Source organism: Mustela lutreola, chromosome 6, assembly GCF_030435805.1.
Source record: "Mustela lutreola isolate mMusLut2 chromosome 6, mMusLut2.pri, whole genome shotgun sequence".
In the NCBI taxonomy this organism is placed as follows: Eukaryota; Metazoa; Chordata; class Mammalia; order Carnivora; family Mustelidae; genus Mustela; species Mustela lutreola.
The window spans coordinates 118,042,201-118,065,207 of record NC_081295.1 but is presented as its reverse complement, the minus strand read 5'-3'; the positions used below and the strand labels follow the sequence as shown (position 1 = coordinate 118,065,207).

Below are 23,007 nucleotides of genomic sequence, written 5' to 3'. Positions count from 1 at the left end.
GCTCAAATGTAACCTTCTTTAGCGCAGCCTTCCCTGACTACCCAAACTACCCCATTACCCCCAACTGCAACACTCTGTTTTTACAATCTGAAATTATCTTGCTAATTTATTTGTTTCATTTGTTTTTCTGTTTATGGCCTATCCTCTGTTTCCAACTGCCAAGTATGTAAGTTTCTTGAGAGCTGGGATCTCTGTAGGGTTTAAGGACCCATTCCCAATGCTCAAAGCAGCACTTGGCAAACATCAGAGCTTCCTAAATATTTATGAATAAATGAATGAATGAATGAATGAATGTGCTTTAAAACCAACATTATTCTGTCTGTCAAATAAATAAATTTAATTTAATTTAATTTAAAAACCAGCATTATTTTCCAGTGTCTGACTCTCTCACAGGCCTCACTAAGCCAAAGAGCAGTAAATGTGGGGTGGTTTTTTTTTTAAGGTTTTATTTATTTATTTGACAGAGACAGACACAGTGAGAGAGGGAACACAAGCAGGGGGAGTAGGAGAGGGAGAAGCAGTCTTCCCACTGAGCAGGGAGCCCAATGCGGGGTTTGATTCCAGGACCCTGGGATCATGACCTGAGGCAAAGGCAGGCGCTTAACGACTGAGCCACCCAGGCTCCCCAATAAATGTGGGTTACTGAGGGCTCGAGAGAGGGTTTTGGGCCTGGCCCAGGCCCAGCTCTGGAGCTCCCAGGCTGCAGGGAGCCATGAGGCTGCTTGGGCTTCCGGCTGCTCCAGGATAAAGGTCAACCCTTTTACTAGAACATGAGGTTCTGCACCATCTGGGCCTGCCTGTCTCTGGCCTCGTCTCCCTGGGTTCCCCAACCTGTACTCCATGTCCAGGCCAGACCAAACAACTCAAAGTGCCCACTGGAAAACACAGTCTGCTTCACACCAGTGTACCTTTATAGACACTACTTCTACCTGGAACACTCTGCACGCTGGCTCTGCCTGGCTAACTCCTCTCAGATCAGAGGGGTCTTCCCTGACCCCTCTGGCCACACCCAGTCCCCAGCTTCCCAGGCAGTGTAATGATCTATTTTTGTTCAGCTTCCCAAGTAGCCCAGAGATCTCTTGAGGGCAGTGACTAGGTTTGGTGCACCCCAGGATGAAGCACGGTGCCCGCTGCATACAGTAGGTGATTAATAGATGCTCAGACACAGCTTTTAGACTTCGGGTCCTAGGAATTAAAAGAATTCCTGGAGCACAGAGTAGGTGCTCATTAAGTAACTCATTAATGCATGAAGCTTGGCAGTCTGACACTGGCAGAAGGTGGAGGAAAGGGGTAAGGTAGGGTTAGGAATGGCTTCCTTGGAAACAAGTCAATGTCAGAGGGGACCCTAGAACACTTCCCGGAGAATGAACACGTAAACAACAAAAAATGAAAAGCAAACACAGATGGATGAAGGCATATAAACAGGGCTTTCAGCAAAGACAGAGAGAAGGATGAAAGAGGAAGAACTGGGCTCTGAGGGGACAAAATGTGCCCATGAGAGCCACAGAAGACAGGAAGCCAGAGACTGGGACAGGCCAACTCGCTACAGGATGTCTGGTGCCCTTGCTTCAGCCTCTGGGGGTAGATAAGGGTGGTGCGGGCAATGTGGTGCTCTGGTCCCTTCCCCCGGTTGTAGGGCTGGATGAAAGGACACATGTCACGAGATTTGGGGGACATCTTGAGAAACTCTTCCTCTCTTAGCTCAGAAGAGGCCCTGTGTTATGAAACACGGCACCCAAGATATCACAGTCACAAACCTAGCTTCTTGCCCTTGGGTGAGCAACTGAGCCACTCTTGCCTGCTTGCCCATCAGGAAGGCAAGTACTCTTCTTACTTTAGAGGAATGTTAAGATCACATTGAGTTAGGACATGTCAGGGAAATGTACACAGTCCAATACAAATGGCAGGGATTGACTTAACAGTGGTGATTTCTCCCGAAGTCCAACTGTGCATGGGTCCTAAGAGAGGAACCTAAGTTCACATGCCCCTATGTCACCGAGTGCCGCAGACAGACCCAAGTTCAGAGACTCAGCCTCTGGTTTTTTGGATTCGATACCAGATCAATTCGACAAGGCAAAGTTTATTCCCAGGTGAGGGGATGAGTGGCGGTGGCATGCATGCCAGCTGGCTGAGAGACAACTAAGGATGCCCTCAGCCAGCAAACCTGACCATCCAGCTCCACCACTGAGTGTCCTCTGGGACCTCTACACCTCAGCCTGTCAAATGGGCTGAAAACAGTTTTCTGGCTGTCAGATTATACCGCAAGGCATATGAACTCCAAGGAGGCAGAGTTCCTGGAATCATTTGAGGACCAAAGGAATAAGACTCTGAGAAATGGAGGATTTACAATTTAGACACATGATCTAAGCAATCTGGCAGAACATTCAGAAATACTAGCACTGATGGTAGAATTAAACGTGAATCCTAGCTCTGTCACTTCTCTGAGCCTCAGTTTCCTTAAGTGTCAAAGGATGCTAACAATAGCGTCCACCTCCCAGAGCTGTTGCAGAGAATAAATGAGCTTGTGTGTATAAAGCCCTGAGCCCAATGCTTGGTCCTCAGTAGCAATCGATATTCACTATTATTATATCGAATATAATTATATTATATCAAATATAATATAATTAATTAATGTATTTAATTAATTATATATTATAATCAATTATATTTCTATAATCAATATATTTAATGATTAACATAATATAATATAATTATATTATATCAATTATAATTATTATATCAAATATTCTATATTATAATATCACAAGCTACTGGGGAAGGAAGGCCAGATCAATCTCTGAACATTGAAGCCACTTTGAGGAAGTTAAACCGGTCATGACTCAGAAAATCATTAAGTCACCAAGTGTCAAATTCCATTTTGCAGCTTCTATTAGGAATGTGTGATTCTTGGGTTGGGGGGGGAGGATTCCGATTCCCTGCCCACCCCACCTCTGCCGTGTTCTCTATGACTGATGGGGGAGGATCATGGATTAAGAGGTCTGCCAAGCTTTTGGGGAGGCAACATAAATAGAGCCTGTTGCTCACTTGTCCAGCCAGGCTCAAGAATATTTCTGAAGTGCTTGGGTAAACAAGAGGGGCAAGGAGTGGAGGATCAACCTCAAGGCCCCAGAGAACCATCAGACCCAAACTGGAGGGTCCATGACCTCGGAGGCTGTTGCAGGGCTGGGTGATAGGAGAGAGAACAGGGACTGGGGCTTTTACCCTTTTGGAGTCAGACTTCTGTCCTCCAGGGTGTTCTCTGCTCCCCACTCCACCCTCTCACAAGAGTTTAGAACCTAAGGACTGACTCATGGTGGGGTGCAGGGCCCAGGTGGGAGGTGGGCAGATGAGAGCAGGGGTGACTGACTGCCAGCAGGATGCCACAGCTGAAGAAGGAAGTATAAATATAAAGCAGCCGGTGTAGGACTGGACAGAGGCCATATGAAACACACGGTACATTCCGGCCCCAGCGTAACAAACTGTACCAGCCTTTTGGAGAGCTGGGAGCACTGTGGAGGGGAGGGAAGAGAAGCAGAGGTTCCTTCGAGGTTGGCCCTGCCTCCTCCTCCCCCACTTCTCCCACAGCTCAGGCACCACAGGGAAAGTCCCGATGTTCCTTTTGCAACCACAGGAAACCTACTATCCCGGCTCACACTCTGTACCCAGTGTTCCTCTCAGCAGCTCCAGACAGGGAGGGAGCCGTGAGTGGGGGAGGGTGAGAGGGCTAGGGGGGTGGTGGGGGTGGGGGGGTGGTGGTGGATGTAGGCAGCCACAGCAGCCCAGGTAACATGAGGGAGGTGGCCCTCATCACTGGGAACACTAACTCACAGAGTCCAGCCTGTAAGCGTAAGCGCTGCAAGGTCCAGATGGCAGTGAGGTGTAGGGAAGGGAGTGTCTTGCCCAAGATCACACAGGCAGCTGTTCACCGGGGTGGGACCAGAGTGCATCCAGAGCTGGGCAGTGCTGGGCAGCTCTCTTGGGTGTACTGTGCAGGCGTGGCAGGCCAGGGAACAGGCAGTGCCTGGGAATGGAGGGTGGGGAGCCCAGATCCCAGGCTGCCTCTGTGCTCTGGTTAGCTCTGGGCAAGTCTGGCTTGGGCACCAGCCCCTCCACTCCTTCCAAACCTACCCTCCTCCCCCATCGAAATATTAGAGATAATGCATGGAAAGTGGCTAGCATGGAGGCTGGCTTATGGTGATGTCAACCAGCATGAGTCACCTCCACGCCTCGTCTCTCCTCCTCCGCACACGCAGCTCAAGGCCTAGAACCTCCTGGGATCTTTCTCCCATATCACCACCTCCTTCCTGAGTCCCTATAGCTCTTAATGTTTGGTACTCACCACCTGCTGCCTTGGGTTATTATTTAACCTCACGAGCTCTGTGTTTGTCTCTTCCACTGGTCTGCAATCTGCCCAAGGGCAGGAAATCATTTCAATACACCCAACATTTACTGAACATCAACTCCAGTGCCAAGCTTGGCCTGTGGGGGATGAGCTCAAGTGATGGGGGGAGGCCTCGAATTGGCAGACTTTGTTTCTGCCTCAAGGACTTTTTAATCTGGTTAGAAGAACAGGATTAGTAAACAGATCACTAGAATATGAGGCCACAGGCTGTGCCGCGAGAAAGGTACAGACTGAATGTGCTGGGCATTCAGAGGGGAGAGGAATCAGATCTGGCTGGCGCTGTTTCAAGCAGTTTTTTAAGAGTTGGAGCTTAAGGATAGGTAGACTAGGATGATGGGCACTCGGGGCAGGAGAAATGGCACAGCACTCTGCGGAGGTGGGAAGGAGGGAGATGGGAGGACTCTCGGAACTGTGTCTTCAACTTTCTAATGACGTCCTTAGCAGGACCTCACAGAGCCTTCCATATGGTCGGTGCTCGGGAGACAAGTCCTTTGTCCCCTGCTCGGTTTGGAGACGTGGAACAGCACTCGATGACGCCCTTCTGTAGACGTTTGGGTAAAGAGAAAACGTGGCTCTGAGTAAATTCGGGTTTGGGGCTGGAACAAAGGGAGGGGTCAGTTCCAGTTGGGGTCCTCTCCTCCACCCCGCCGTCCACTCCCGGGCTCTTCGCACTCCTGGCGTCCCGCCAGGGGTTTCCCAAGCTGTCCCAGAGGGCCGGGCTTAGTTCGCCAGCCCCTGGGAATCCCTGGAGTCTCCAGGCTGGTGTGAAGAGCGGTCGGGAAAGGGGGACTGAGGCACGAGGAGGTTCCTCCGGGGGATCGCGCGCATTGGCCCCCTCCAGCGGGCTTCCGTTGTCACGTGACCGCGTCCCAGGTCTTCCAAGTGTGGGACTGGCGCGTTCGCGGCTCTCCTCCAGACCGTACCGAGCGCTGGTGGGGCTCGGGCTCCTTTTCCCTCGGGGAGCTCCCAGCACCTGCCTACCCCCACAACTGTGCTACTTGGGCCCCGCACACGCCTGCGCTGCTACACTGGGGTGCAGGTGGGGGATGAAGAGGTCTGAGTACTGTAAGGCTGGAGGGCTCTCCCTACCCCCACTCCCGGCAGGGCGCGCGTCCCCGGGGCTCCGCACCGGCCCTCGGCCGCCCCCGGCCGGGCCCCAGCGCGCACTCGCAGGGCTGCGGCGGCGGCGGCGGGGACACCGCGGCGGCGGGGAGGCTGCGCGCCGAGCGCAAGCCGCGAGCACAAACAGGGCGAGGAGGCTGGTGTGAGCGCCTGGGCCCGGTGCCAGCGCGCCGGGGCTGGAACACAATGTCCCGAGCGGGCGGGCGAGCGGGGAGCGAGAACAGCCTGACTCAGCAGCTGGGTAAGTGGGTGTGCTCGCTCACCAGATCAACCGCTCTTGCAGCCTGCGGTCAGCGACGACCCGACTCTCGGAGGCTCCCTCGAGCGGGGGGTGGGGGGAAGTTGGAGGGGAAGGCGGGCGCACAGCCGGCTCCCCGGCTCCCGCCCCTGCCTGCCGCGCGGGACCTCCACGTGGCCGTTTGCGTATCCCTCTGCCTGCTCGCCCCTGCGTTTCCAGCATCACAGGGCCCCCAGCCCGAGCGGAGCAGGCTCGGCTCCCCCCACCCCCGGCCCTGGGGAGAGGCGCTCTCCTCGTGCCACCGGGCAGGTGTGGCCTGGCCTACAGCTTCTGTGTCCCAAGTACCGTTTCCCCCAAAGCCCATCACTCTGGGAGACCTCTGGAGGTCTTGGTATGGGGGATGGAACTCATCATCCTAGAGGTGGGGGGTAGATATTTGTCCTAGGGTGGTGGGGAGCACAAGAACAGGATGCTGAGAGAAATGGGATATAGGGCAAGAAGATCTCCCCCACCTCTGTCCTTGGCTGACCCAGAGTTTAGAGTCTCTTCCTGTCCCCTCCCCTCAAAACCACTAGGCCCCTGAAGATTTCCTCAGAGGGAGAGAGAGCAGGTGGGGAGGTGCTTTGAAGCCTGAGACCCTGCTTCTCTGCCTTACCCACCCTCCCACCCAAAGCCACAACAAAGACCCATGAATCCTGCCACCCAGCCACAAAGCTACTCCTTCCTCTTCTGGGCCTGCTGTCCTGGAGGGGCCACTGTGAGGATGACAGCCCAGAGGTGGACTTTTCCTGGAGGCGTTGATCTGTCCCACACCCTCGCCTCCTGGGGTGTCTGCTAGGTGCCCCAGGGGACACGCTGTGCCTCGAGTGTGCCAGAGCTGGCAGGGAGGGGCTCCGTCCTCTGCTGAGTTCCAGGAAAGGCCCTGGCAGCCAGCACAGGCCTGGGCTCGAGGGCCTTGGCGGGTGGGGTTGGGGGAGGGACCCCAGGCAGCAGAAGCGCTTCACCTGGGCCTCATGCCCCTGGGCCATCTGATGGCATCTCTGGCATCCTCTGAGGAGATGGATGCCAATGCAGGCCTGGGCCATGGACCCCCTTCCCACACAGACAGTCATTTTTCCCTTATATGTGTTCATCCAGCCAGTGCTCACTGAATCTCCCAGCCAGAACGTGCCTTAACTGTACTCAACTCCAACCCTCTACCTAATGTATGAACTGTCCATGATATCCCAGGTCAGTCATTGTTCTGAAGCTGTCTGCATACCTACGGTGACAGGGACACTCACAAGGCAGCCCATTATCTCTGGGTTCAGTTACCTACGGGACACCTGTCCTCACATGACCTGGAAGTGGCTGAACTCATCTTCATATTGCTCGCACCAGCTCTTCCCCTTTACCCACGGTGACTTTCCCATCGCCCAAACTCACGATGAAGGTGGGTTAATTTTTTTTTTAAGATTTTATTTATTTATTTGACACAGAGAGATCACAAGTAGAGAGGCAGGCAGAGGGAGAGCGGGAAGCAGGCTCCCTGCTGAGCAGAAAGCCCAATGTGGGGCTCCGATCCCAGAACCCTGAGATTATGACCTGATCCGAAGGCAGAGAGGCTTAACCCACTGAGCCACTCAGGGTCCTGAAGGTGGGTTAATTTTTAACTATTTTTTCTCCTTCATCATCCTATACCCAAACTCCTCCCTTTGTTACTTTTATTACAAGATGTATTGTTCCTTATTTTTCTCATCCACTTCTTCCTCTCTATCCCAGACGTTCCACCTTTGGCTCAAATTCCCACAGCCTCTGCTGCACCTTTCTGACCCATGTTTTTCCTTTCTCCTAACTAGCCTACTGGAAAACTGTATGTTTTCAACTTCAGACTCCTCAGCCAAGCACACTGGGTACACAATTCTCTCGGCTGTGTGTTCCACATGAGGGGATCTGGGCTCATTCGTGGTGTGCCCAGATCACAGAATCTAGCCCTGGGCCTAGTTCATAGCAGAAGGGCAGCAGATATTAGTCAAGTGACCAACCCACTTGACTGTGCTCTTCTCTCATTTTTCTCTCCTGACTTGGCCTCCTCATTCCCATCGAGCCTGCTGGTTCCTGGTACTTGCTCAGGCCTTCTGTTTTGAAAAGTCACAATTTTTAATCTACCCAATCTTCAGAGAGGGTGGGGAAGGGAGAAGCAGACATCCAAGTTAACGTGAAGGAGTCTGTGCCAAATGCCAACTGCAGAGCCCTTGAGTGCCTGCTGGGAGCAGAAAACCACTGAGGGGGGTGGAAGGCCAAAAGGGGAGTGGGCACAACCAGTGACTTTGGGTTTATAGAGGGGTCTTTTCACGGTTGGAGAGTCCAGCCTGCCTAGCTCTGGGTCCCTGGTCTGATGCCCATGAGCCTTCAAAATCCACCTCCTGCAGGAAGGCTCCGATCATTTCCACCCAATGTTGATCATTTTGTCAGCTTCCCTCAGAGCCTTATGAGCTGCCTTCAGTCTCTTTACTTTATTGCTTATTTTGTCTTGTAATATTTTCAACCCCATAGATTATAAATTCTCTATAATCTATATAGTATCTCATTTACTTATTTAATATAATCTATTTATTTTGAGAAGGAAGCATAAAGTAGGACATTCCAACTTTGGAGGGCACATAAACCTGGATCTGGATTCTAATACTTGGTTGTTTGGCGTTGGGCAAGTCTCTCAACCTCTCTGAGCCAGTCTCTTCATCTAAAAAAGTCGCAAGTGATACCTACCTTGCAGACGAGGGGCAAAGATGACACAGAGAATACAAAGGGCCAAGAAAGTGCCTGTTGCATAGTGGTCAGACAATGGCTTGTTTTCCTTTCCTGTATGGCCGGAGTCTTTCCGGTATTGGGAGACAAAGTTCCGTAACTAGTCCCCTCCATAGTGGAACACTTTTAAGCGTGAAAAAGGACACTATTAATCATTACACTGGTTCCACAGACTTGACCCGGGGCGCAAGGCCATCCTACCCTAACTTACAATGACGGGTAGGGTAGGGTTCGGATCCCGAGGCACCGTAGCCCAGCGCCTAACATTAAGGCGCCAAGCAGAGCCCAAGCTCATTGAGCGCTTGTTGAATGAGCAGAACCGGTCCTCCCTTCAGTTTCGTGCTGCAGCAGCGAGTGGAGAAGCAGATTGAAAAGCCCGCCCCCGCCGCCTCCCCACCCCCACCCAGGTCCCAAAGTCTCCGGTAGCCTCCTTTCTCGAAGGTCTTCTCCAGCCCGCTTCCCCCGCCCTCGGTTGCCGTGGAAGCAGTGACGTGTACGTGAGGGGCGTGATCTCTCTCCATCCTCTCCCGGAGCCCTGGCTCCTACAGACCCAGACTAGAGGAGAGGAGGAGATTGGGGTCTTCGAACCTACCGCCCGCCTCCGGGCCTGGAGCTAGCCACGCCCACCTGGCCGCGCGCTTCCCCGCGCTTCCCCTCCCGCGCACCGCGGACGCGTGGCTCGCTGGAGGGCGGCCGCCCCGATCCGCAGCCCTCCCGGCGCCGGTGATCTGGCTGGGGTCCGGAGAATGCCGGCTTCAGCCTCTGGGGTTCCTTTCCACCCCTTCACCCTCGCCGGGCCAATGGATCCCGAGAACGCGGGCGGGCGCACAGCCCGGGCCCGCCCCTTCCCGGGCAGCCCTAGGCACGCTCCGCGTTCTGGGGAGTTGTCGGGAAGGGTGGGAGCCCGAGGGGCGCCGGGGTGCCGCGAAGCGCGGGAGGGAAGGGGTTAAACAAGGTGCCGGCTCCAGGCGCAGCGGGAGTGGGGGGAAGGGAGCGAAGGGAAAGTGAGAGCGGGGGTGGGGGACGGGAGGGGGGACGGGAGCGAAAGAACATCCTGTGCCCGCCGCCGGATGCGCGCCTGGGGAGGAGGTAGTCCGGCGGGTGGGGGAGCTAGAGGAGGGGAGGCCCGGGGCGGGGAAAGGCTTGGCCTCCGCCCCCCCCACCAACCCGGCCCTTCTCTGGGGGCGCCTCTTCCAGGGCTTTCGCTGCGTTTCTCCCGGTCCCCACGCCTTCGCTGGAGTAACGAGCTACCGAGAGGCCCCCGAATCTGGTTCCTGGGCCGGGGTAAGCGCCAGCTGGGGAAGGGACGGTCTCGGAGAGTGTGGGTCTACGTCAGGGTGCGGGCGGCACCCCCAGTCTTTCGCCTCTCCGCTTTCTCGCTTTCTATTGGGGCGGGGGGGGGGGGCTCACACGTGTGAATTGCACCATGTTCACCGAGAGTCACAACATAGGTTCTCAAATTCAGTCTGACAGCGGCACTTCCCGTAGGTGTCAATAGACCCGTATTCCGCAGAAGGAAACTGAGGCTCAGATTATGGAATTTGCCCAAACCCAAGCCCTTCAGGACTCCACTGAGCTTTTCATTATAGAATACGCTAATTTCCCCTTGGCTTCAAGCGCCGGTCCCTTCCAGAGTCCCCCATCGTAATGGCCTAGCATTGTCTTGCACCGTAGGCCCCCAATAGTACATTGGGCTTTTCTAGTTAACTAGGCTGAAACACTCATTTACCAGAGGCTGGTAGTTTGAGGTTTCATAGGTGGGGAATAGGCTGATAAGTATTTGCGGGGAGGCCTTTAAAGGGGGCTCCAGAGTTGTTCAAGGCAATTGAATGGGTTAGGGTTGCTGGGACTGATTAGCCTGAAGAAGAGCAGAGTGGGAGGGGTAGGTGGGATGAATAATGTGTCTTTCAGGTGTCATTGAGGCCCACCATCTGTGTACTCACTGCTTTCCCACACCCAACACTTTTGTCCTGGTGAAACCTGCTTGTGATGGTAATTATTACAGTTGACATTTGATGGGCTCTGCGTGCTGGGTGGTTTCAAGTACCTAATCCTCACAAACAACCCCATGAGACAGACATTATTATTCCCATTTTACAGGTAGGGAAAGTCAGGTACAAAGAAAGCACAAAACTAAGTGGCTGAACTGGTTTTGAACCCTGGTAATCTGGCTAGAGCCCCCTCTCCTTCACTAAACTAAATTGCACCTGCCAGTGATGGGAACAACAGCTTTGAAAGTAGAAAGCTAGGCCAGATGACAGAGGTGTGTTGTCGGGCAGCCCAGGACTTTTTGCCTTGGTGAAGGCAAGTAAGAAACTTGGTGGCTGACAGTGTGTGTATATGGAATCTCAGACTTCTCTCTAGTCAGTGATTCCAGATCTTTGCATTTGACAGAAGAAACAATGCAAGGAAACAAAAGCCACATTCCTGCAAAGTTGCAGCTTTCATTTAGGCACCCTAAGAACATTCAAAACACAACTACCATCTATTAGTATCATCATTTCATAAAAGCAAGTGCATTTTAATTCCCAAAATAAGAAAGACTCATCTAAATAAAAAGCAGTCATTCCCAAGGAGGGACAGTCATTGACTTCACACCAACAAATGGACTTCCCTCTGTTTGGTTTTTTTTTTCCACTTTGCTGTAAACTAATGAAAATGTCACTCTGGGCATGGCCTCTGCCTCTCCATCCCTCTGCATCATTTGAGAGCAGAACCAAAAGAAGTGGGCCTTAGGTGTAGCAGAAAAGTGTTAGATTAAAGCCAAGAAGGAACTCCTTTTTCGGAAACCTTTAAAGAACAGGTAAGCACAGCATTTGCTTAGGAAACGAGGGTTGCAGAATCAAGTCCATGGACTGGAGAGGCCAGTAGCCCTGGGTGCTACCCCAGAGAAAGGCAGGAATCTTGTTCTGAAGGATCTAGCCTCAGATCCACTAGGGTCGCCTTAAAACCTAAAGCTGTCCCAACAGGCAGCCATTTCCTGCCTGGAGTTCATAGGGCATGACAGGTGGTTTTATGGCAGCTGGAGACCTCCAAGGGCCTCTGTTACCCCTCCTTGCAGTAGTCACCCACCTTGGGGCTGGGTAGAGTGCTACGAATGACCTTGAGGAGGACCAAGAACAGTAGAGAGGAAGGAAAGAGAACAGCCACCTGGCAGTTGCCTACATCCTGGGGTGTGATGGGTGAAGGCTCTGGGCAGGCAGGACTTGCTGGCTGCAGCAGCCTGAGGATGCTGTTTCCCTCCTTCCCCACCTCCTTCAAGCCCAGGTAGCCCGGGGCCTAGAACCTTCCAGCAGGAGCTCAAAGCCAAGCAGGTAAAGCCCTCTTCTGGCACAACAATGCTCCATGCTGGTCCTGGGCCTGAGCCTGGCTTGGGACTTGTCACCTCCCTGTTTTGTATAAGAAGGCGAGGCTGCAGGGTATGGGGACAAGCAGGGAAGGGGAAAAGAGAGAAGGGTCTGCTCTCACCTGCCCTATCCTATTGAGAGAGACCAAGTCCTCCAAAGTGGGATTCTCATGTTTCTGGAATAGTGGCATTTTTCTGACTCCCCAGGGGGCCTGAAGCCTCATCTCATCCTGTAGGGTTGAATGGGACAGCGTGCTGGGTGCTAGGGTGTGGAACCCTGAACTGTGATACTCCAAGATTTAGGTCCCCATCATGGAAAAGCATACACCTACCCAGATTGTAATCCTGGAGTTAGAGAATGATAAATGTGGATCCCCCCAGTTGCAAACACTCACAGACTATGCCAGACAGGGGCAGTCCCTTCCTCCTCCATGGTCACACTGGCCAAATGGGCCTTGAGCCCCTGTACCCAGATTCTCTTGTCATGGTTCTGCCCTCAAGTCCTCAAAGAATGACAGAAGTCATGATTTGAGCACCTAAGTGCAAGACTTTACCGGTTGTTGGAGATGCGGAGAGGGCTGCCTTCAAGAGCTTCTGGCCAGACGGGTAGATATTACCTACTACAGGGGAACTACAGCTGCCGAAAATGATGGGTTTGCCTGAGGACTGCAGGACTTTGTGAAGTGCTTCCCTTGATGGAAGGGGGCCCTGCCTGCAAAGCACCTCGAGGCCCAGCAGTGGATCTATGGTGAGGAAATCAAAGATGGGAAGCCCTGCAGTGAGAGAAAGGTGTTGCTTATGGGCATATCCCAAATACCCCTCCCAGAAACTTCCAAAAGAACCAGGCCAGAAATTGGGCCTCTGCTGCCCTCTAATGGAGGAAAGCAGCGTCTAGAGCTGCCTGCCGGGACCCAACAACCAACCTGCTTCCCCTAAAGGAAAGGGGATGTGGGGGACCTTCCTGCCCACCCCCCCCACCTGACTTTTTATTCGCCTAGAGTCTTGAGCTTCATTTCCAACAGCCTCTGAAGACAAATATTTTCCCCTTCCAAGCACTCTTGGTTGTCCTGTTTCCTGATCACCGCCCTCCATTCCGTTTCCCCAGTTTCCTTTGTTGCCCAGGTTCTGATGCTGGTATCCTGGTTCCTGGCCCACCAGAGTTCTGGTTCCAGAAGGCCCTTGCCAGGTGCCTTGGGCCTCGCTCCCACCCGGGCGCAAGGCCACACTGAAGACATGGGTATGAGCATCCCCCAGTACCTGGGGCAAATGGACATCCGCAAAGGTGTAGTGGGCTTGGCCACAGGTGCTGGGTTCATCTATCTGCTCTACAAGGCCATCAAGGCCGGTATCAAATGCCAGCCGCCCCTCTGCACTGCCTCACCCATCTGCATCGCCCGTGAGTGTGCGGGCCCTAGGGAGAGGGCTCTGCCCCAGGAGGCGCCTGCTCCCGAGGCCTCCAGTGTGGGAGGGCCCAAAGGTGACTCCTCCAAGTTCCTCTGTCCTTCCTTCCTCTTCTCCATCTGCCTCCAACCCACCATAGAGATGCTAGCTCCAAGCCCCCAGGGAGTAGATGGCACTCTAAGTGTATCCTTGGGCCTCATCTGGCAGGTCTCCTGATTCTGCCTGCCCTCCAGCTCCCAGGATGCCCCTTCTTGGACACCTGGCATTAGCAGTACTCCTTAAGGGAAGGCTGGGCCACCTGCATGCCGAGAGCCTCCACTAGTCCGCAGAAGAAGCACCCTTCTGCAAGACTTGTTCATTGCCATCTGTTGGGCTGTCACTGCTGTGCAGTGATTATGATGAAAGAGTGCACATGACTGCCGTAGCCCAGCAAATTGTTATAGTAAACATACAAAACTAGGACACTTAATGATCTGAATGACACAGCATTAGACATAGCGCCCCTCTCGCAACACACACAGCTCAGCTCTACATGGGGGGGTCCTGCATAGAGCAAGAAGGCATCTTCAGAAAAGGCAAGGCAGCCTCATCCCCAGGTCTCTCTACCCCGCTTCCCAACCCCATTCTTTGATGACTTCTGAGTCCGCAGCCTGAATTGGGCTGGGGTGGCTGTCTAGGCCTGGCAGTGGAGCGCGAGCGGCACGGGCGGGACTCGGGTGAGCTCCGGAGGCTGCTCAACTCCTTGGAGTACAAACAGGATGAGTACGCCAAGAGTATGATCCTGCACAGTATCACGCGCTGTGTGTACTTGCTGGAGGCCGAGGTGAGGGCAAGGAAGCAGGAGGCCCCTCCCAGCCAGCCCAGCCCCCGGGGGCTATGCCCAATCCCTACCCTCCTGGCTGGCCACACTGTGTCCTGGGACCTGTCTCTCTGGCCGATGGCGGGAGGGCTTGTGCTGAGGGGTCTTGTTGACATGGGGGGTGGATGCAGTGGGCCCAGGACACCCGCTTCTCCTGCCTCTTCTGTCTCTCCTGGCCCACTGCAGGCCTCCTCTTGTACTGCTGATGACATAAGCTTGGTGGGCTCCATGCTGGATGAGGAGGACAACAGTGTCAAAATCCAAGCTCTGAACACACTTAAAGCTTTCTCTGGCATCAGAAAATTCAGGCTCAAAATCCAGGTGAGCCCAGAGGCAAGTGGTGGATTAGAGCACACAAGATGTCCATAGTCCTTGGGTTCCTTAATGGGCATAGGGCAAATGGTCATGTTCCAGAAGTTGTTTGGGTCTGAGTCTGTGATCCAGAAATAAGCTTTTCCTTTGTAATAAGTGAGACCCTCGGGGGTCATCAGTCTTTGACTCTCCGGCTGAAACTGAACTGGGATGCTGCTGGAGTGTCTCTGAGCCCTAAACAGCAGAAAGCACAGAGTCTTTCTGATACCAACTAATTCTACCACACCCGTGGGGGTGTCCAACAATTCAACTCAATTCTGACACTGTCTACCTGGGGTTAGTGCAGAGACCCCACGGGTAAAGGACAATGGACAGTCCCACAAGACCTCCCCCCCTCCCCCATTTCCCATGCTTGTCACAAGTGCCTGTATATTCAGCTATAAATTTAGACTTCCTCCTCTGGTTTGCTAATTCACTAGAATGACTCACAGAACTCAGGAAAACACTTAACATTTACCTGTTTATTAGGAAAGGTACAACCGAGGAGTGGTCAAATAGAGGAGTCATGTAGGGCAAAGTATGGGGGGAAAGGATGCGAAGCTTCTGGACCTTCTCTAGGCAAGCCACCGTGTTAGCCCCTTGATGTGTTCACCAACCCAGAAGTTTGCTGAGCCCTGTCATTTGGGGGTATTTATCAAGGTTTCATTATGTAGGTGTGATTGATGAATCATTGGCCATTGATAAGCGAACTCAATCTCAAACCCCTCCCTTCCTCCTTCAACCCCCTAGTCATGGCTTGGCCTTTCTGGCCACGAGTGCCCCCATCTGGAAGCTGTCTACCATCCACCAAGAGTCACCCAATGAGCATAAGGTTTGGAGTAACTAAGAGAATAATAAAAGGTTCTTCTATTGGACAATTATGAGGATATTTTTAAAAAAGATATTATTTATTTTAGAGAGAGAGCAAAGGGAGGGGCAGTGGGAGGGAGAGGCAGAGAATCTCAAGCAGACTGTGTTGAGCACAGAGCCTGACCCAGAGCTCTATCTCAGGACCCTAAGATCGTGACCTGAGCCGAAACCAAGTTGGTTGCCCAGATGACTGCCACCCAGGCACCCACTCCCCTCAATTCAAGGATTTTAGGAGTTCTGTGCCTAAAACCAGGGACAAGGATCAGATATACCAACTCCCACCCCTGTACTGTGTTACTCTGATCCTGGTGACTAAGCCATGGATTCCTTCACTACCACCACATAGAGAAAATAGAAGCCACGAAATGTTCCCAGGCTTACTTGTTTCCCCATCCATCCTTTCTTCCTGATGCTATGAAAACATGGCTTTCTTCCTGTCTAGGATCAGTCCTGGATCCCTTCCCCTTCTTTAATGGCCTCTCTCCTTAATTAGCCTCTTTGAAATGGCCTCCCCTCTACTCCCTCCCATTAGGATTCAACATGCTCTCATTCTTCCAATCTTAAACAACCCCCTCCAAAAAAGAACCCCTCTTCCTTCCTTGAGTTCCAAATTTCTCTCTAGCAATTGGTTTCTCCTGGATGAAAAATCAGTAAAATATTGAAGACTTAACATTTTATATATGGACCATGGAAAGAACCATAAAACAAAATGCATGGCTGAGAACTAGAACTTGGCCAACAGGTTAGGTGTTCCAGAGACTCTCCCTGATCCCAAACTATACCTCCCAAACAGAGACAATTACTTACTGCATGTTTTGTGCATCGATTCCTTGACTTTCTGTATAGTTTGGCTGTATATTCAGGTATCCTATTCTATCAGGGCAAGGCAAAATGTCAAGAATAGGCAAAATGCCATTTGGGACTTTTTAAGCTCCTTTATGTATTTCCAGTTTTATACTGGAAATACATAGTTGGTAGTCTGTGGTTTGCCTCTCCCCCTACCCCAGCATTGAAGGATTGACCTTTTTTGGTGTGGAGAGCTGTTTCCTCATCTTCCACTGCTATATAGTTCTAGTTCATGAATATCCTGCAATTATATTTATCCACTTGCCCGTGGGTGGGCCCTGAAATTGTTTCCGCATTGTGTCATGAGGCTTCTCGTACACATCTCCCTCTAGGACAGAGGAGTAGCTCTAGGATCCATATGCAGGAGTGGGATGGCTGGGTAACAGTGTACGCCCAACTTCTCAAGATTTACGCACTCTACCAGCTCTGCCTGAGTCTTCCCATTGCATTATATTTCCTCCCCCAAATTTTATATTCTCACACTCTGATTTTTGGCAACAAGCTTTTTTGGAGAGGGGAGCCTGGCTGGCTCAGTCATCAGAGCATGCGACTCTTGATCTCGGGGTCATGAGTTCAGTCCCCATGTTAAGGGTGAAGCCTACCTAAAAATATAAAGAAAAAACATTTTTTGGGGGGCAGGGAAGGTCTTGGTCTCCACTTGCTGTCCACCTCTACTTTCTCCCCAAACCACCAGATCCAGGGCCAACACCTCCACTTAGATATCCTAGGGACCCTCTAACCCAGCATGTCCAAAATGGACCTTGTCCCATTCCCTAAGTCAGACCACTCTATCCCAAGGGATCTGATCCCATCAACTCCTCACTTGGTATTTCTCAGGGCTGTCAGCATAAAGAGCATGATCTCCACCTCCCTGCCACAGTCCTAGCCATTCATACCGTATGTTTCATGCTCTCCCGACCCCCCAGGCCTTACACTTGCTGTTTCCTCTGCCTGAAACACCACCCAGACAAATTCTTAACTGTCCTTCAGGTTTCAGCGGATAGGAAGGGGTTGGGGCAGGCAGAAACTGGTACTAATGGGAATACTGTGAATACTCCAGGATTCTAGCTCTCCTTTTATGTGGGCTCACAAAAAATATAGCTTGTGGGGTTGTCTGTCTTTCCTAAGCATCTTGCCTCTCAGAAGCCAAGATCCCTTTGTTCATTGAACAGATGTATATTGAGCACTTACTTTTTGTTCAGGCACTGAAGATGCAACAGCAAGGAGGAAAGATCCCCCTCCCCGGGGGAAAGTTACATTCTAGCAGGGCAAGACAGGCAATACACAAATTAGTGAAATATACAGTATGTTTCGTATAACAAATGGAGGGAGAAAAATAAAAGTAGGGCCATAAGGAGGCAGGTATGAGGGTGGTACAGTTTCAAAAGAGAAAATTTGAGGGACTTAGAGCTTGATGAAGAGTTCTTAGAAATTTCTAACACCAAAAGCATGATCTAAAAGAGAAAAAAAAGTGGATACACTGGACTTCATCAAAACTAAAAACATATGCCTTGTGGGGGACCCTCTTAAGAGGATGAAAAGACAAGCTGTAGTCAGGGAGGAAATATTTGCAAAGCACATATCTGACAAAGGAGTCCTATCTAGATCATATAAAGAGCTCTCAAAACTCAACGTTAAAAAATCCAGTTAGAAAATGGGCAAAAAACGTGGAGATAACTGCACTGAAGAAGATCTACGAGTTGCAAATAAGCCCATGAAAAGATGTTTAACATCAGTAGGCATCAGGGAAATGCAGATTATCACCACAACGAGATAGCACTCTACACCTGTGAAATGGTCCAAACTCAAAATTTGTGACAATGCCACATGCTCGTGAAGATAGAAATGGACTCTCTTGTATGTTGCTGGTGGGAATGTAAAATGATACAGCACTCACTCTGGAAAATAGTCTGGCCATTTCTTTAAAAAATGAATCATCAGGGTGCCTAGGTGCCTTGGTCAGTTGAGCACCCGACTTTCTATCTCAGTTCTGATCTTGACCGTAGGGTCATAATAAGTTCAGGCCCTGCGCTGGGCTCCTTGCTGGGTGTGGTGCCCACTTAAAAAGCAAAAACAACAAAAAACAAACAATGCATTCACCAAACAACTCAGCAGTTGCACTCTAAGGCATTTATCCTAGAGAAATGAAAACTCGTCCCCACAAAAGCCCATAAGCAATTATTTGTTGGCACCCCTCTTGTACCAGTCAAGAACTGGAAACAACCAAAGTGTCTCTCAATAGATAAATGGTTCAACTGTGCAAATGCACACCACGGAACACTCCTCAGAAATAAAGGGGAATGAACTATTGATACAACAACTTGGATCTTAAGGACATTCTACTGAGTGAAAAACCAATCTCAGGAGGTCACAAAGCAGGACTCAACATGTAACATTCTCGAAGGGACGAAATTACAGAGATGGAGATTGGATGAGTGGTTACCAATGGGTAGAGCTGGTTTTGGTGTGTGTGGAGGGGGAGGGTTATGTGACTACAACAGAGTCCCATGAGGGAAATCTCTGTGGTGAGGGGACAACTCTGATGGAACAATCTGTTGACAGCCGTGGTGGTTACATGAATCCCCATATGTGACAAAATGACAAAGACGGTACAGACACCTTGCATCAGTACTGATATATGCAGTGTTGATACTGTATGTAAGTACATAAGGTTAACCATTGAGGGAATCTGGGGGAAGAGCCCACAGGATGTGTCTATGCTATTTTTGCAAGTTCCTGAGAATTAATAATTATTCAAAAATAAAAAGTTTCAAAATAAAAAGTGTGTTGCCTGTGACAGTGCTGTGGAGAAGAATGAAATAAAGATGGAGGATAAGGAAGGCTGGGTGGGGAGTGGTTGCAGTCTTAAAAAGGGTAGTGGTTGGGGAAGGCCTGACTGGGAAGGTGACATTAAAGCACAGTCTTGAAGGAGGTAAGAGAGTGAGCTCTAACTATCTGGAAGGGAGAGCATTCTAAGTAGAGAAAACAGCCTGTGCAAAAACAAGATAAGTGTGTACTTGGCATGCTCAAAGAATGACTAAGAGACCATTGTGACAGCAACCGTGGGAGCAAAGAAGAGAAGAGGAGATGAGGTCAAAGACATTGTAAGGGGAGAGGGGCAGGCCATATTGGACCGCGTGAACCACTGGAAGGACTTTAGCTCTTACCTTGAATGAACTAGGGACAGAAGCAGAAGAGGGACATGTCTAACATGTCTGCTGTTCTGGAAATAGACGGGGGAGGATGGAAGCCGGGAGACAGGAGGCTATTGGAGAAATGTAGGTGAGAACTGATGGTGGCTTGGAACAGGTGGTAGACGCAGCTTGATAGACCTCGCTGGATCTTGACAAAACCTGTTGACAGATTTTGAAGGTAGAGCTGACAGAATTTTCTGAAGGACTAGAAAGGCAGTGTGAAGATAAAGTCGTTAAAGAGGATTACAGAGTTTTGACCTGAGTAGGGGGAAGGGAGTTGTGACCAAAAGCAGAGGCTGGGAGGCTGATGGGTATGTGTTAACTCTGAGAGGTCGAGCAGGCATTCTGGGAAGGGGAGTCTGACTGGCTCAGTCGGTGGAGCGTGCAACTCTCCATCTTGGAATTGTGTCTTTGAGCCCCGTGTTGGGTATAGAGATTATGTAAATATAAAATCTAAGAGAGCGAAAGAGAAAGGAAGGAAGGAAGGGAGAAAGAAAAAAGCCTTCTGATAAGAAGTGGAATTGACACCAGAATATGTCTGAGTTTTCTCAGAAAGGTTTGGGATAGAGACAGAAATTTGAAAGGCACCAGCATCAACAGTATTTAACACTGAGTCTGGATAATAACACTGAAAGAGTGAGGAAGACAGAGAAGGAAAGGTTGGGCAGAAGAACCAGGAAAGGAGTTCGTGGAAGAGAAGCCAGGTGCAGAAAGGACGCAGGTGTGGCCAACTAGGTCAAGTCATGTTGAGAGTTGAAGTTAAAGAGAGTTGTCTACTGGGTTTGGGCTTGGGCATCATAGGTAGGGGTAGGGGAAGAGTGAACACAGAGGCTGGGATAGTGTTGGGGATCACCACATAAAGGCAGACCCTTCCCTCCTCATCCCCTCTACCCGACCCCCCCACCCACCCTCCAGGAACACACCATCAAGGTACTGGAACTGATCTCTACCATCTGGGATTCGGAGCTCCATGTTGCAGGCCTCAGACTCCTCAACAGCCTCCCACTGCCTGACTACGTACATCCACAGCTGCGACGGGTGATGCCTGCCTTGATGGAGATCCTGCAGTCCAACTATATCCTGGCACAGGTGCCTAAGTACCATGGCCCTGGCCCTGCCCCTCCTGACCAGCCCTGCCTGGCCTAGCACCTGGAGGGAGGAGCGGAGAATTGTGTCTTCCCTGCTCGGGCCCACTTTGACCTGCCTTCTCATGCTTTACTCTTTCTTTTATTCAGGTGCAAGCCATACGATTGCTGAGCTACCTGGCACAGAAGAATGACCTTCTGTATGATATTCTCAACTGCCAGGTGAGAAAGGAACTGAAGAAAGGTTGATGGATACCAACTCACATCCTAGGGAAGGAAGAATCATGGATACCCCAGGCAGACTCAGTCCTCACAAGATCATCTTGTTTCTCTTCCTGCCTTTGTGCTAGATATATTGACAACCATCCCCTCTTCCATTCTCCCAATAGAATGAGAGTTCATTTTGTTGAGAGGGGGATTCTCTTTAAGGGGCTTTCTGAACTCTGAGAGCCAGGAATCCAGGTGACAAAACAAAAGTAAATGTAGGTATTTTCATATTAGAGAAAAATTACTTATAACCATTATTAGGATAGACAGGGTCACTGCATAATAATGGTTCAGAAGGATAAAGGAACTCTAAACTTATATGAACCCCATAACATAACCTCAAAATTTATATGGCAAGACATGATAGGATGACAAGGAAATATTTTCCTTTTAATTTTTTTATGCTTTAGTAAGATACAGCAAAGAGACAAAATGTAATATTTAAACATAGTGGCAATTTTATATATATACATACACACACAGACACATTGTGAAAAGGATTCTCATCATCTAGTTGATGAACACATCTATCACTTCACATATGTATCTTTGTGTGTGTGAGAACATTTAAGTTCTACTCTCAGCAAATTTCAATTATCTAATACAGTGTTATTAACTATAATCACTATGTTTTACATTAGATCTTCAGACTTTATTTTTTAAAGAGAGTGAGAGCACAAACTACAGGGGGAGGGGTAGAAGGAGAGAGAGAATCTCAAACGGGCTCCACAGCCAGCATGGCTCCCAACACAGGACTCAATCTCAGACGCTGAGATCATGACCTGAACCAAAATCGAGATTTGGAAGCTCAACTGACTGGGCCATCTAGGTGCCCCCAGACCTTATTCAATTTATAGCTTGTACCAATGTCTGTCTCTTTCTTCTACACAACCAGCACCTAGTAACCACTTTCCTACTCTGTTTCCAAGTGTGAATATTTATTTGTTTACTTACTTACTTATTTACTTATAGATACCACCAATAAGTGACACCATGCAATATTTGCCTTTCTTTGTCTGGCTTATCTCACTCAGCATGATGTCCTCAGAGTTCACCTATGTTGTCACAAATGGCAGGATTTCCTTCTTTCTCATGTCTGAATAATTATAAGGAAAAATTGACACATCCCCCATCACAATGGAAGATTTGGGAGATTAATTTTTTCAGCAGTTAAGAGATAAAATCCTAAAACCAGTAAGGGTATATTTGCTGTGAATAATACAAATAAGCTTGAGCCATTAGATACACCTAGAACATTCTATAATTAGTAAGCATATATTCCTCTCGAGCACACAAAATATTTATAAAAATCAACCACATGCTAAGCTGTCATGTTGGACTCAACAGGTTTCCCAGAATCAGTATTATGATCCTATCTCTCAAGTTTGATGACCACAGGGCCATTATGTTGGAGAATGACAATGAAAGGAAAACTAAAAAATTCCTATACGGTTGAAACTGAGATTTGGGTGTACTGGGGAGTTGAGACAATAGGAAGATGGAAGAGGGAGAACTTCAGAACTTGTCTTGGATTTCTTTGCCATGGTCTCTCTACTCCCATCACAGGTGCACTCCAACTTCCTGAACCTGTTTCAGTCCACACAGCCCGGGAGTCTGCTGTTTGAGGTACTGGTGTTTGCTGAGCGGCTAAGTGAGGGCCGGAATTCACCCCATTACCGTGCTGTGAAGTGGCATTACAATGAACAATCTTTGCATGAAGCTCTCTTTGGGGATGAGTCACGACTGGCAGATCGGCTGCTCGCCCTGGTCATCCACCCTGAGGAGGAAGTTCAAATCCAGGCCTGCAAGGTCATAGTCAGCCTGCAGTGCTCCCAGGATGTGGGAGTCCGGCCCTCTTCCTGCAGGCCCAGTCATTCCTACTTTAATAGCGGGGAAAATAATTAAGGAGAGCCAATAAATGACTATGGGAGAAAATCTTGGAGCAGTTTCTGTCTAGGGTCTTCCAAGGGCTGGCTGTAGATTTCATCCCTGAGCAGGTCAAAGCATGGGCACATCTCCCAAAACATATCCCCACTTCCCTGTTAAGGGAACAGATTCTCTTATCCCCTTGCTGCTTTTCCAATTTGAATATGGAGCCAATGCTTAGAGGGAATTTCAGAGAGAAGTCATGTTTGGGGACTGAGGCCAAAGATAATCAACAGGAGACAGTATTGCACTGGGTTCCTCCAGATGGCCTAGCCTGGGCCACAGCAGCCAACCACCTCCAAATCTTAGTGGC

At 50.3% G+C, this 23,007-nt stretch overlaps 1 protein-coding gene across 15 annotated transcripts; it reads left to right on the top strand.

Annotated features, from left to right (window-relative positions):
- Positions 1 to 4,846: 4,846 nt before the first annotated feature.
- Positions 4,847 to 22,703, top strand: ARMC12 (armadillo repeat containing 12). Of its 15 annotated transcripts, none has more exons than XM_059178507.1 (9): positions 4,867 to 4,957; positions 9,747 to 9,833; positions 10,461 to 10,541; positions 13,001 to 13,372; positions 13,974 to 14,476; positions 20,332 to 20,505; positions 20,652 to 20,723; positions 22,335 to 22,394; positions 22,489 to 22,703. In XM_059178507.1, exons 1-9 carry the CDS (start codon positions 4,867 to 4,869, stop codon positions 22,582 to 22,584), a joined length of 1,536 nt encoding a protein of 511 aa, XP_059034490.1. In that variant the 3' UTR covers positions 22,585 to 22,703. The 15 variants fall into 15 exon arrangements, with proteins under 15 accessions (XP_059034501.1, XP_059034490.1, XP_059034488.1 ...); XM_059178504.1 differs by lacking the exon at positions 4,867 to 4,957 and adding exons at positions 5,625 to 5,765; positions 6,993 to 7,194 and having other exon boundaries at positions 22,335 to 22,703; XM_059178505.1 differs by lacking the exon at positions 4,867 to 4,957 and adding an exon at positions 5,449 to 5,765 and having other exon boundaries at positions 22,335 to 22,703.
- Positions 22,704 to 23,007: the final 304 nt, after the last annotated feature.